The sequence below is a fragment of the Brienomyrus brachyistius genome, chromosome 7, assembly GCF_023856365.1.
Source record: "Brienomyrus brachyistius isolate T26 chromosome 7, BBRACH_0.4, whole genome shotgun sequence".
NCBI lineage: Eukaryota > Metazoa > Chordata > Actinopteri > Osteoglossiformes > Mormyridae > Brienomyrus > Brienomyrus brachyistius.
This window is the reverse complement of record NC_064539.1, coordinates 2032148-2046370: the sequence shown is the minus strand read 5'-3', so window position 1 is coordinate 2046370 and position 14223 is coordinate 2032148. Positions and strand designations below refer to the sequence as shown.

General features: G+C 45.1%; 2 protein-coding genes and 1 long non-coding RNA gene across 10 annotated transcripts in view; 1 reads left to right on the top strand and 2 right to left on the bottom strand.

Annotated features, from left to right (window-relative positions):
- Window positions 1-2528, bottom strand: part of erbin (erbb2 interacting protein) — a 60371-nt gene extending 57843 nt beyond the window's left edge. For 3 of the 4 annotated variants that reach the window (XM_049019528.1, XM_049019530.1, XM_049019529.1), the window contains exon 1: window positions 1874-2528. The gene's annotated coding sequence lies outside the window, so the exon portion shown is untranslated. The remainder of the gene's footprint in view (window positions 1-1873) is intronic. The other variant, XM_049019531.1, reaches the window with a different exon arrangement.
- A 117-nt stretch (window positions 2529-2645) lies between these two features.
- Window positions 2646-14002, top strand: LOC125746020 (uncharacterized). Of its 2 annotated transcripts, none has more exons than XR_007398826.1 (4): window positions 2646-2808; window positions 5138-5218; window positions 11719-11997; window positions 13872-14002. It is a non-coding gene; the product is annotated as an uncharacterized LOC125746020 (long non-coding RNA). The 2 variants fall into 2 exon arrangements; XR_007398825.1 differs by having other exon boundaries at window positions 2651-2808; window positions 11722-11997.
- Window positions 4249-14223, bottom strand: part of nln (neurolysin (metallopeptidase M3 family)) — a 12410-nt gene continuing 2435 nt past the window's right edge. For 2 of the 4 annotated variants that reach the window (XM_049019538.1, XM_049019541.1), the window contains exons 3-14: window positions 13866-14014; window positions 12737-12838; window positions 11973-12075; window positions 11735-11895; window positions 10786-10921; window positions 7958-8324; window positions 7245-7500; window positions 6468-6654; window positions 6161-6289; window positions 5955-6091; window positions 5668-5852; window positions 4249-5279 (exon numbers count right to left, since the gene is read on the bottom strand). In XM_049019538.1, the coding sequence (XP_048875495.1) occupies window positions 5706-5852; window positions 5955-6091; window positions 6161-6289; window positions 6468-6654; window positions 7245-7500; window positions 7958-8324; window positions 10786-10921; window positions 11735-11895; window positions 11973-12075; window positions 12737-12838; window positions 13866-14014 (1874 nt within the window). In that variant the 3' untranslated portion in view covers window positions 4249-5279; window positions 5668-5705. The remainder of the gene's footprint in view (window positions 5280-5667; window positions 5853-5954; window positions 6092-6160; window positions 6290-6467; window positions 6655-7244; window positions 7501-7957; window positions 8325-10785; window positions 10922-11734; window positions 11896-11972; window positions 12076-12736; window positions 12839-13865; window positions 14015-14223) is intronic. The other 2 variants (XM_049019539.1, XM_049019540.1) reach the window with 2 other exon arrangements.

Genomic DNA, 14223 nt, shown 5'->3' with positions numbered 1-14223 from the left:
TGTGGATAATTCATTCGGACAAGTCCTATTTGTGGATTTTAAATAATAGCTACCAGTGGGTCTAACAAATTGTGGGGCCTCAAGAGTTTTCCTGATTCATCCACCCTGAGCTTCAGAATTGGCTTATACACACCCAAAATAAACCAAAAGCTGGATGGAAATACGATATATCAATCCACAAAAGACTTAATTCAAGACTTATTGCGCCTAACCTTAATTTCAAGCATTACTAACGTTCAGGTGTAATCCTTAAAGAATTTAAGTGAACAAACAGCACCAATCATTACTTATACAAGCATTATTTTATCCAAAAACAGGTTAGGTTGAACTATCCTGATCCCTTTAAATGTGCTTACATACAGTACAAGTCACAGACATTACAATCCTGAAATGTTAACTGATCAATGCTTTTTCAATATAATCCTGATGAGGCAGGTGAAAAGCTTCCATTTTTAATGCTCATGTAAATCAGCCTAACAATGAAAACCAAAAAACATTAACAGAAAAAAATAGTCACACTAACCCAGAAAAATACTACATTTGGTGAATAGCAGCATCGATATTATGTTTGAAGCACCGGCCAAATTTTCAGGCCGAAACTGCCGTTTTCTCTGTAATGTGGTACGGTGTGTTAGTGTGCAAAGCTTTGAGTGACTGGGGACCCAGGGACAAAACCCCGGCCCAAGAAGGGCCTTTAATCCTCGTAAACAACTTTATCCTATTATCGCGGTTTATCACTTGTTCAGGCGAGTCACTGTGATCCTCAGCCACAAATCAAAAGTAACAAATGCCTTTCATCCAGAAGCCACAATTATGAGTGAGGAAGAGCAAATAAACGGCACCTTAAACTTCATAATATCGTTTCATAATCGATAAATAATCGATTACAAGATTAATGGATCGTCCTTCCATAAATGTTAAATATCCGAACACTTGAGCCATATGGATCGTCTAACTAATCGTTAAGCAGATGACACATTCAGAAATACATTTCCGCATGTGAATTTTTACTCAGTAACGGCTTGCTTTTCATTGATCCCCTCCAGCGCGCAACGTCCCAATATCAGTGGCGAACGGCTTTCAGTCGATATAGGATCAAAGCATCCATATGTCAGAGATACTAATCTTATTACATCAAATAATCTGGAATTTGCTTTAATCTGCTCCAGTTCACACCTTTGCATGCATCCTGCACACGGAACAGCAGACGCCGACTGACAGCCGCGCGACTCCATACGATCATTTTATAGTAAAATTCAGCTTGAAATGCTAGCTATCTGGGTTTGTATTAAACAGCTCTGCGTTGCCTCCAGGCAAACACTGAATGTCTCGAAAATGGTAACATACAAAAAAAAATACAACCTGCACCGGCATTTGTTCTTCCTCCATAAAGACACAAAATACGTGCCTATAAAAAGAAAAGGAGAAAGGTGCAGAGCCCGATCCCACTCGTAGCCAGTCACAATCCAGCTGCCATTTTTCTCACAGAGAACCGTCAATGGGCAGCCAACAGCAGGAACCGGGGAAGACGTACCGTCTCCGGTCCTGCTCGGCCCCTGACTTCATCATCCAGGGAGCTGAACAAAGGGCGATCGCCGCACCGGTGCCGCTTATAAAACCCCCTTCCCTGGGCTCCGGATCCCACATACATGGGCCACCATCTCACACGACGGAATCCGGCGAGGCACAGCGATGAGCCACTAAGTTACAGCCGTGCGTGCTTACCGCGAAGAGGAGGGGGGCTGTATGTGACTTTTCTTAAGCCGGGTCCCGCCGGACAGTCGCGTCTATAGTCGCCACACACACAGACACACACACACACACACACACACACCACCTCCAGATCACAGCCGCGCCGCACGCCGCTGCTTACCTTAGACGTCGGGGTTTCTGGCGCCTTCTCTCATTGAAAATATCACCGAATTGGGTTTTTAATCCACAGAAGTGCCTCTCTCTTCCTCGGGAAAACTGAAGGGGGAAAAGTGAAAGAGGGGAAAAGCGGTTGTTTAGAGCGCGCGACGGCCGTCCGCGAGCAGATAGCCGGCCATTGAGTACAGCAGGCCGGCCAGTTGACGGGCTCTTCCGCCAAGCGCAGCCCTTCTCCGCCGAAAGTTGTTTATGTCCAAGTTTTGTTGACGCTAGTAAGTAACTTCCTGCAACAGCTAGAAGCGGGTGGACGTCGGTGAGCGCGGAAAAGAATCAGACAAATGAGCCGCGGAAGAGAAGCGAGCAAAAATCCACAAATAAATTAAAACCAAAAATATCCCGCGACGGGCAGCGAAATACAAAAGGCAAGAAAAAAAATGTCCACCGCTGGCTGAACGAAAATGCTTTCTTTCCTTGAGAGGACGCCGCACCCAAATGTGCTCAGTACGGGCACCGTCTCCTTCGCCTCACTGATAAGAGGGGAAAAGGAGGTGTGCGTAAGACATTTAAAAGAGAAATTGACGCCAAAAGACGGGGAGGACGGGTCAGGCGAAAAGACAGTAGGATGACGCTCAATAAGCTCAAGTCCACTATACAGTCAGAAGCGAAATCACTAATGCTCACCAGTGCCTCTGCCAAGCGCTTGCTCGATTTTGATTGGCGGATATTAATTTCAATCAAAATGTTCACCCGGGGCTAACCGTGAATGGCGTGGGTTACTGGCCAATGAAAATGGCACATTTGATGTAACTGAAGCTGTAGTGCTCATTCTTTGCGGAGGAGGGCGGGAACATGTAACGTAGCACGTTTGGTTGTGTCCTTTTTGTGTTTGACTACTTAGGCTTGAAGCACCGGAACAATTGAGCTTAGGATGTCCTGCAGGTAGGATGTTAAAAATGATGGATTAAAAACACGTATAATCTTAAATCTATCTGGAAATAAAAGTCTTATTTATAGACAGGTAACGCAATAAAAGTAAAAAGTTTTCGATATTTTAAAATAATTATTTAATGTATTAATGGAATCCGTATGTGTGACGCCACTGAGCAATTTGTTTAGCATATTATAGCAGCGTATACCTACTGCGCCGACAGATGAATAGTAGTGCTGTTGTCGCTGTATTAACTCACTGTCGTCGACGGGGTAAATTTATTGTCAAATTTACAGTTAATCATCAGTCAGTATTTCCCGTCCTGACTGGAACTACGTTAGTTAAATTATTTTACTAAGTGAAGGAGGAATTGTCGCACACCCTAAAATCGTTGCACTACCGGCGACCAAGAAATAAAATTATGCGCAAGATTATTAGACATAGAATAAGTTTGGAAAAATGGCTCGTGTCTTTTATATTCCTTTCCGAATTACCTTTATTACATTTAATTGTTTGGTGAACTAATGAGCAAAACTGAAATAGAAGCACATCTTGATTCCTACCATATTGCTCATAGTTGGCATGTCACTGACCCAGGTTTTGGTCAGGGCGGTGATTGCCCGGACATAAATATTTTCCAGGAAAATGGCATATCAGCAGTTTGCGATCTATCCCGGTGTGTATACACAAACTAACTGAACTATCTTCCGTTGACCTCGGTACTGTTGTAAGCCCATGAATGATTTAACTGTGATGACTAGTAATTTTGACACCCGGCTCCACAAATGAAACCTTCACTCTCTTACACCACATTTATGGCCTCTGTTGAACACCCATTTTGTCCTCTGTTGAATTTGTATGGTTCGATCTCATTGTGAAGGAGCGTGGCATTTATGCAGAATAGCATTTGTGTATATTATTTGTATGGTTTCAAGTGTGCTCATCTATTAATCTTCCAGCCACTTACATCATTCGCTGTCACAAGAGCCCAGAGCACGTATCCAGCAGCATAGGGCACACGTGCATTATTTTGCCTTGTGCAAAACGTACTTCTTTTTCTGCGCTATACTACATTATTTGGGTGGTCACAGCTGTTGTTTTTGCACATAATTATCGCATAAAACGGGATAACTAAATATTAATATTTGGAATAAATGGATATACTCAAACTTCCCGGATTACTAGATAATCAAACTTAGCTCCGTAGAATTTATAGGATAATACCACCTTCCATAACCGTCTGTTTGGAAGCGTCGTGTATAACTTGGAATATTATGCTGAATCAACATGCAACTACACTAAATAGTTTTTATTTGCAAAAAAAAAGTGGCAACCTTTAAAACTTGCATGAACTCTGGTGTGAAAACACATTTCACATTTATCTGGAAAAAAGAACATCAACTCACGACTGGATAATGTATAGCTCAATCTTATTTAAGATGAAAAAAAAATCAAGTTCCACTATTTATTTATTTCAATCAACGGTAGCTTCAAAAACGCTTTAGAAAGCCTTCCCTACTTCATGGATGTGTATCTCCCCCTGGTGGACAAATGAGAAGGAAAAATCGTGCAGAACACACAATTATCAAATGTAAAAACCACCTTAAAATTAGGCTTACGTTCATTCATGTTGCATTTTCCCAGTCCAGTTGTGTATATATTTACTATTGGAAGGGTGCTAATTATATACTTAGTTTTGGAAATGTATACCAAATTCTAAATAAATAAATAAAACCAAATAATACCAGTAACAGAACAGGAAGCACTTTCAATCCTTAAATAACAGTATATCACTGGCTGCAGTGGCAGCATGTATTTGAGGTATTTTTCTGTCAACATGTGACCAGAGCCCACGGAGATTTCACTAAAGTACAGGGGGTAGAGCTTTCAGTGGATCATGGTTCAGCACCCCAAAACCTGAATTATTAGGTAAGCTGTGGGTACAGAACTCAAAATTAAACTGTATACTGTGGATTTAGGTAGGATTCATCCTAGTATTTATATCCGTGCGTCTTCTAACTGCTCACCCTGGTCAAGGTCACGACAGGTCTGGATCCCACGCAGTACCGGGCTCATGACTTGGGTACACCCTGCATAATGCAGTGTTTCCCCTACCATTATATTATGGGGGCACCCCGCCTGCCCAACAGCACCTCCTGCCCCCCTTGAAGATCAAATTAATTTAATTTAATTTTCTATATAGCGCCAGATAACAACAGAAGTCATTTAAGGTTACCTTTCCTATAGAACAGGTCTATACATTGTCCTTTTATTAAATAAACTAATGCCTTATGATATTTATCTTAGTTACACAACAGCTTGTAATTTTTGTCTGTACAGGGTTGCACGCTTAAAATTCTCCTCTGCTCTCTCTATCGCACATGGTGGAGTTTCGTCCCAGACACGTGCACGCACACACAGGTAAGCACACTCCCAGCGGTGGACAGAGAGTGCATGTCGGAAAATATGTCGCGTCAACCACCTGAAAAGCAGACAAAAACATCTGTGTTTTTTTTGACTGCTGTCATTAATAGAAACGCATGAACACCTTGAATCCTGTCAGTCTCCCCCAACCCTACAGGTGTGATGCTGCCCTCTCTATATATGACAAGTATGATTTATACAGCAGATGTGTGGCTCATGCTGTTCACGTGATTGGTGACTTCAACTTGTCCTTAATGTGTGTAAAAGAATAGCTGGCTGGCATTTTGTCTAGGCTATACCCTACGATGGGAGTTTAACAACCCAGCATGTCTCCAGAACATCACAAATGTTACTGTAAGCAGTAGGGTGTGTATTTTAATGATACATTGTACATTTAGCATTATTTGATGCTGCTGTAAGCCTGGCAGGAGGGCAGTCACACTCACCGTTGGCCACAGAGCAACACGAGTGCTGCATGGCCAGCTCAGTCTGATTCCCTCAGTTGGGGCAGACCCTTGCACTGGAAGAAGGCTTCCTGACTAGGCTCACGGCCCAGGAAAGCCTTCAGCATGTCGGCACCGTCAACTGAGCCGCCAGCTTCCAGGATCACCTTCCTATATTCCATCCCTACCTGAAAACGTGCAGGCAGTCAACGGTCAAATACGGGCTCGTGTGATGGTTTTGGTAATGCTGTATGGAAGATAAGTTGTACAGAATAACTGGTAGGATGTACCTTTGGATTCATGACTCCTTCCTTCTTGAAGCGGCTGAAAAAGATGTCCATGGAGAAGACCTCACTCCACAGGTAGCTGTAGTACTGCCCATCATACCCCCCAGCCAAATGACTAAAGCTGGCAGTCATGTTTGTGCCTGAAAAGAGAAGTCCTCATTGTCATCATATGCCTGTACTGGAGGCAACCACCTTCTGCTCAGATGTACCTGGAGTTGCAGGAATCCCCAAGATGTCTCTGCAGTGCCTGGCGAATTCTTCTGCCGTGTCAGCACTAGACTTCGTGTGGAAAGCCTGGTCCACTTTGCTGAGGACCACCTGACGCAGATTCATGAGCCCTAAATGAGATTGCGGGATAAAGGTCACTCAGCAAATATATCTTCCAGATCAATGCAATTCTGACAATTAAAATGTCAAATGAAGACACTGTAGTGCCTAGTAGATGTAGCGTTCTTTGCATTCAAAAGATGAAGCATCCCTCAGTGATTTGCTATCGATTGGGTAAAGGAAACTGACCCATGTTGGCCACACGGGAGGCGATGAGTTTGTCTAACAGGCTGTTTGGGATGGGGCTGCCGTCCTTATAGTGTCTGGTCATTCTCTGCAGGGGCTCTTTCTCCCACGCCCAGTTCTCCAGCATCTGGGAAGGCACCTCCACAAAGTCTGTCTCGACAAGCGTCCCGCTGAACTCCACATAGTCTGTCTGATGAGATCAAGTGCGTAGATTTTTATTTTTATGGTCGTCTTGCATCCTTCTAAAGTAACATATTGTATCCGTGTTGTATAGTCATGCAGGCTGCAAATCCATTACTGCTTAAACTACTACATTATGTTGCCAGTCACCATGAGACGACAAAACTGATGTGCACTGTAACGTGCAATGGTGCGCTGAAATGCCAAGTTGTTCAGTCTCACCTGGTTATAAAAGTCTAACTACAGTGAAAAACAGACCAATATGTAATCAGTGACTGATAAAGTGCAGATCTATAACGCGCACGTGCAGGGGTTATGACTTATGCGAAATGCAGATGTTGGAAATTGGAATGACTTGGGGAAATAAGCTGTTCTTGAATCTGCTAGTCAGAGTGCTGGGAAGCCTCCTACCAGACTGCAGGGGGTAATGAGTTTGTGGCTGTGGTGCCTAGGGCCCTGAATTACAGTCTGAACCTTGTTATGGCAGGAAGATGGAACCATTCAACTGCTTGGATAGGTTGGCTTCAGTACCCTGAGATTTGATGTAATTGAGAAAATTCACTGCTGATTGTATCTCAGGAGAGTGTCGGAAGAACGTACCCTAGAGCAGATCTCGTGCATGACGTGGCCAAACTCGTGAAAGAAGGTCTCCACCTCGTGGTGCTGCAGCAGCGAGGGCCAGCTGGCCGTGGGCTTTGTGAAGTTGGCCACCATGGCTGCCACCGGCAGCCTGCGCCGTCCGTCGGGGCCCAAGCCACTCGGCTGCAGCCCGAAGCAGGCCGCGTGCCCGTACTTCCCCTCCCTGAAAGAAAGCACCATGGGCGGCAGCCTGAATCCGGCCCAGTCCGGCTCGTCCCTGTGTGTGTGAACTCAACATGTCATGAATCAGTTTTCTCGTAAAGGTCACGTCCATCTGGCCATCTTCCAAGTGCTTATCTGGTACAGGGTCACCAGGGGGGCCTGGAGCTGGGTCCAGGCAGCGCAGAGCACGAGGCAGGGCAACGTAAAGGTCATGCCTATACTTGCCACATTATTTACTGCAATTCATTAAATATTTCCCCCAAAATGATGAGGAGAGCAGGAGAGGTTAAGCTGGGAGACATCCCTCCTATATGTAATCATTTTCACACCAATTGTAGGAGCCAAAATGGGATGTATAACATCAAAGAGTGTCCCATTTAGTTCACTGCCTCTGGTAGAGGGGCAATCGATGCAGATGGTTGTTGTTCCCATATATTATGAAAGTTTACTTTCACACGTGTTACCGGACTTATAAAGAGCGACATAAAACGATGTCATTCTCAACACAGTACCTGGGATGCAGGTCCAAATAGAACTGTCCTATCTCCTCCCCGGAGGCGGTGTCCTGCACGGAGTACAGGCTGACAGTGTCATGCCATACGTGGGCATTGGGCACCTGCTGAAAGGTGAGGCCCAGCAGGTCCTGGTAGATGCTCAGGAGCCCCTGTGTCACCACCTCCAGAGGGAAGTACTCGATCAGCTTGTCCTTGTCTACAGCAAACTTGACCTGCTCCACCTGGTTCATGTAGTAAGGCATGTCCCAGGCGTGGATCTGCCCGTCAAACGTCTGGCCCATCTCCTCGCAGTCCCGCCTCTTCAGCTCCAGGATGTAGCGCAGCTCCTGTTCGCCGACCGGTTTCAGCGCCACATGGAATTCATCTGTCACACAGGACACAGGCTTCTGCATGCAGGAGTCCATCGCCTTCTCTACAAAAGCTACCAATCAGCTTTGATAATCTTCATATATACTGTATATTCACACAAAGGGCCAAACACACAACATATAGGTTTGTTTTGGTATATTTCCCTATTTTGTCTGACTTGTTTGGACGGTATACCTATCTACATCTGTGTCACTTATGGCAGAATCAGCAACAGCTTCTTCCCCAAAACTGTCAAGAGACTAAGTAACCTGTTGGCCCCCGTACCCCCACTCATTCCTGAGAATATCCCACCTCATTAGCAAATATCACTTTAACGTATCTTTTTTTTTCAATCTACTGTTTATTCCACCCCATGATATTTCATAGTTCACATATACACTGCTCGGGCAATAAAAAAGTCGGCATTTGAATTAATATCAGCAAATACTTAAGAGCCAATGACTGGATCATTATTACAGCTCAGCAACATTATGCAGCAATAAAGTAAAATCAGCTGAGTACCCGAATCTACTCAATGGCAAGGTTACACCAACATCCATCATCAATGGATTTTTTTATTCCCTGTGGGCATAGGCATATTCTAGGACAATAATGCCAAGTTTCATTGGGTTCCAACTGTCAAAGAATGGTTCAGGGAGTATGAGGAATCATTTTCACGTATGACTTGATCACCACAGAGTTGTGATCTTAACCTCAATGAAGGTCTTTGGGATCTCCTGAAGGAGACTTTATGGAGTGGTTCAACTCACTTGTCAATACAGGATCTCGGTGAGAAATGAATGCAAATCTGGATGTAAATAAAGGGTGAGATGTTGCATAAACTTGTGGAGACAATGGCATGACAAATGTGTAGCATAATCAAAGCTAAAGGCGGTCCAATAAATTCAAATGGCGACTTTTTTTTCTGGCTGGGCTATGTACCTTGCACAATATACATAAACCCTTGTGCCCAGCCCTCGTTTCTCACTGTCTTGCGTTTTGTGCACTTTACATCCTGTGAAAACCCTTCCCTTATCACACACTGTCTGTATGTTACACCGTGGCCCTGGGGTTGCGTTATTTTGTGCTGCTCTCTACCTGTATGCGAATGGAACGACAATAAGGCCCACTTGACCTGACTCGACTTCATGCCGGTACACATTTCTGTGCTCAGCTCTGGATTTCAGGAACATTGATATGCTGGCTGAGTCTGCTCCACAGCGGCCTTTGAAGGCACGTTATTGTGAAGGAGATTCCTTGGCGCATTTTGATAAATGTCCCCCGGCGGGGAGAAAACGCAGTCAGAAAGCGTGGCCCGTGAAGTTGGAGCCCTTTTCTGAATTCCGCTGAGGCGCTGGGTGAACGCGAAAATCTACAGCAGCGCCGACACACTCTCAGGACGCAGGATGCCTTTCCAGCTATAATTGCGACCGCAGTGAGCTGCTTGAGATCAGCAGGTTGGTTTCTGGATTTGCTGCCTACCCCACCCTGGGGCCCTGGCTGCTGAGCGATCGAAAGCCACCTCTTGCAAAAAAAGAAGAAAAACACTTCCCCGTAGTCACTGGCAATAAATATAATAAGCATGGTGTCTGCAGTCTGCAATCAGCGACTGTTTTTAATGTCTTTTATACCCTTTCTGCCACCAGGAATGCCATGAATTTGTATTTTGCTTTACTTATATGTTTTACATTTGAAACAGAATCATACGGCATTGACTGATTGTCTGAATAATCATGGAGGGGGGAATGTGCAGAGGTGGAAAGTTCAGAAAGTAAAAATCCAGACCAAGATTTTGTTTCTACCAACCAGTTGAGTACTCTGTCAACGTGAGTCTTTATGCACAGCTGGTTGGTTGAAACGAAATCTTGGTCTGGATTTGTACTTTCTGAACCTGAACTTGCCACCTCTGGAAATGTGATTTTGTAATATGAATAGCACAGTATTACAACAGTTGACTTAAGCTAAAAATTCCAAATGGTTTCTGTGTATAGTGTGTGTAATATATTTTAAGTCCTATTATTACCTATCTTCCCATGTTCATCATCCTCATGTAAAGAAGTTCTTGATAATGTGGATTCAGGTCACAAAACCATCATGGCTAGAGCTTGCGGAAAATCTGTCAGTTGTTCACTGACATGTTCATAACAAACATGAAGGAGGCCTGACCTTCCTGGGGAAGCTGCCTCGTTCTTCATTTCAGCAGATCTCTGATGAAAAGCTGAACCTTTAGGGGTTCTCTTGTTAACTGTTGATCTGATTTGCCGATAAGAAGCTAAGACCTGGTTTCCACTGATTTACCCTAAAATGTATGCAAATCCGGTGCTTAAAATTCATCGTGGTGGTTGCGGAGTGACCCTGACAGCCAACATTCCCCTCCGCCGGGCGCTGGGGTCATCCGCCATCCTGGCCATTTCTGAGGGGTTAATAGCCCGGCACCATTCCCTGCGCCCTGATCGATCTGGCTCTGGGGAACGTACCAAGAAAGTGGGCAACAGTAGCACTAGTTTGAGCCATGTTCACCGCGAGCATGTAGTTGGCATGCGAGCTGAAGCCCAGCAACCTTGCCACTCTGGCCCGTAGAGGGATCAGCTGCTCCAAGATGGCCGTGTTCACCTGCACAGCAAACGAGAGCGAAAGCTGCCTGATTACTTGGCACGTGGCAGCAGATCTGAACCTTTGGAATGTGTGTGTCTCAGAGGGTTCCAATCCTGTCCTTGCCAGAATAGACACATGTCCATTGCACCCTTAAGTAAGGCCCTTCCCCCGTAAAATTCTCCAGGGACGTCTGTGCTCATACCCCAAGCTTCAAACTCAGCTGTTTGTGACTGTATGTCTTAAAAAAGAAGAGCAAAGTGGGATATGTGAAAATAAGCATTCCAGTGTACCTGTGGAAATAAAGCATCATTAATGTACATTTTTATTTATTTTATTTACACAGGAATGGGGAACCTGACCCATGGAGAGCCGGTGCAGGTGCCGCTGATTGAAAGGTCATCCCAAAAACCTGCAACCACATCGGCCCTCTGTGGAACAGCTTCCCCACCCCTAATTCAGCAGAAAGGAGTAATTCAGTTTAATTCAGTTTCTGGAGTAATGTGGGGTTAAGGACCTTGCTCAAGGGTCCAATAGTGGCATCACTCTGCCAACCCTGGGGTGTAAACTGTTGACCTTGCAATCACAGGTACAGTGTCCCAACCCAATGAGCCATACACTGTACTCTCTTCACTTTCTGAACACTATTTTGTCATGGTTATTTTGCACATCCTGTATAGCTACCTAATCCCAAACCACATTACTTATTATTTTATCTGATCCCTTATATTGCACATTGAATTGCACTGCTGTTTATGGCGTAAGATGTTCCCTAAACGCATGCGATGATAACCGCTGTGAAACATGCCATGTCCCAGCAGGCCGCCAGCACACCTCTTTACAGCGGCTGTGGAAGGCAGTCTCCATCCTCCGCCGGGTGTCCTGGACGTGGCACCTCTTCATGAGCGGGAAGTAATGGGGGTACTTCAGCGTCACCCTGAAGCGGCCATCCTCCGTGCGTTCCAGGCCATTCATGTAGCTGTCTGCCATGCCGCCTTACCGAGGGAAAGGTGGCATCAGCCATGACAATGCTGCACTGCTCTTACCGCCACGCAAATGCTCACATGCCTACCTAGCTCGTCCATGGTGAAGAGCAGGTGAGTGTTGTCCTCGTTCAGGTTCTTGTTGAAATCTATGCAAAGCTTGCTGATCAACTTGAGGGTGGATTTAATCTCCTGAATGATACAAGGAAATGTGTAAATTAGGATTTTGTCATCCTGCTCATTTAACTTCCTCTGCTGGCCCCTGGAGGATGGGCTCCCCCTTTGAGTCTAGTTCCTCCCAAGGGTTTTTCCAACTAGAGGGTTTTTCCTTGCCGTTGGCTTGCTCACTGGGGGTTTTGAGCAGGGGCAATGTAAAGCTCTTTGAGTCAATGTAATGTTATGGAAATATGTTATATAAAATAAAACGTCCACAAAATGAAATGAATGAAATGAAATGTCCACAAAGAGCACTGGATGGTTTGTAAGAATTCTAGTCTGAATTGTTTATTGTATTATTATAAACTTTGTGATGGCATCTTACTTAAATGGCAAAGAGATCTGAGTGTACGAGTATCACATCAGCCCCAGCCCAGCTCAGCCATAATAGGCGTTGGATGTTCTCCCTGTTCTCCCACAATCCTTAGCGTGTGAGAGCTTTGGGATGGAGCCTCCTAAATGCCCTACTTTTTCCAGGATAGAGTCTGGATTGCTGCCTCACTGATTAGCGGTTACTGATGCTAGATGCACAAGCCGACAGAAGATTACCGAACGTTTGTGGAAATTTAGGGACGCAAGACAATCCCAGCCCACTGTGTCACGCACCGCTTAGCACAGACAAGCTATCTCATGGTACCTCCTGCACATCCTTGGAAAGATGCAGTCCGTTACGCCTCCCCAGCTGGATGAGCCTCTCCATGAATCTCTTGGCCTCGGTTTTCAGATCAGGCTGCTTACTCTACGGAAGATACGCCAGCACTTTGCATCAATCGACCCACATGAGGAACGGCGCCCTCGCCAATCTCAGCTTCCCTTTTCAGGTCTCCGCTACCCGAAGTGATTGAGAGCATAAAAGCCATCTAAATGCCTCTGTTAAAACAGGTCGAAGTGATTTACTAAAGTTTTGCAGATATATATCACCATTCTCTTAAGTGTAACAGCATGTGAAAAGATTCATTATAAAATTGCGTGGGGTAAATCGTGAACGTGTCACTTTGCGAGTCTGACTGCCGGACAAGCCCCCGGATAGCTGTCCAAGCTTAATGCCTGCCAGCTTAACGTTCCGGCCCTGTGGCACAGAAGCCACCCAAACTGCCCAAGGGTACCAGAGTGACAGTGAAGGCTTTATCTGTGCTCTCTCAGCGAAGCAGAGACATGCCCCTGATGACAACTCAATTATAAGGGCAGTAAATACTCTGGAAAGCACTCAAAATGACGCTGTGTTGTTCAATAAAAGGGGGCTGCACTAAAGGATCCAGGCATGCAGGCAGCAGAGGAAATGGGGGGGAAGCAGCGCCTGTAAATTTTCTAAATGCTGTATTGTATTACATGACAATACAAGTTAAAGACCACCAACGCAAATTCACTGTAAATTCAGGCCTGGAAAAACTTTTAACATTTTAAAGGTTCAAGTTTCTGAAATGAAAAAAAGATGTTTTTTTTCCCCCTTAACGATGCAATACAAAAGCAGTGTTTACTCTATTGTTCAGTGAAATCAATGGTTGGTAGCCTGTATGCAGACAGAGGACACAGCAGACCACAGAACAGTAACTTCATTGTACTGCTTACATAACTGGCCCTTCTCAAGCTGCCTTTGTAATTGTTACAGTAAGCAAGCAGCTTGCAGAGTGATTATTACAGTAGTTACGTGATGTTACTTGGGGGGCTGGGATACCAGTTGATGTACCAGAAGTGCAAAAAGAAGCCTTATAACATAATGCCGACTTAATAGACATCAAATGAAACTGCTCCCCCCCCCCCCATACCTGCAGAGCGAGGACCCTCTGGAAGACGTCCTCCCTCATGCTCAGTTCCACGTCGAAGTCGGACAGCTTCCTGTCCGCCTCCGTGCTGGCGTGCCGCACTTCCCGACATGGCGAGACATACTGGGGGAAATCCAAGGTGTGCCTGGAAGCTGCAAAGCATTGTGGGTATTAATCAGGATGATGACATCGAAGCATGGCAAGCGCTGGGCTGGTGTTACTGACTCCAGTGGGTTAGCCCCCCCAAAATGATTTAGAGCTGCTGAATAAATGGCTAAACCTGTGCTCTGACTCTAAGCTTTTGTCTCACCTCTATGTGGATGTATGTGTCAAAGAACCATGGGATAGGATATGCAAAAAG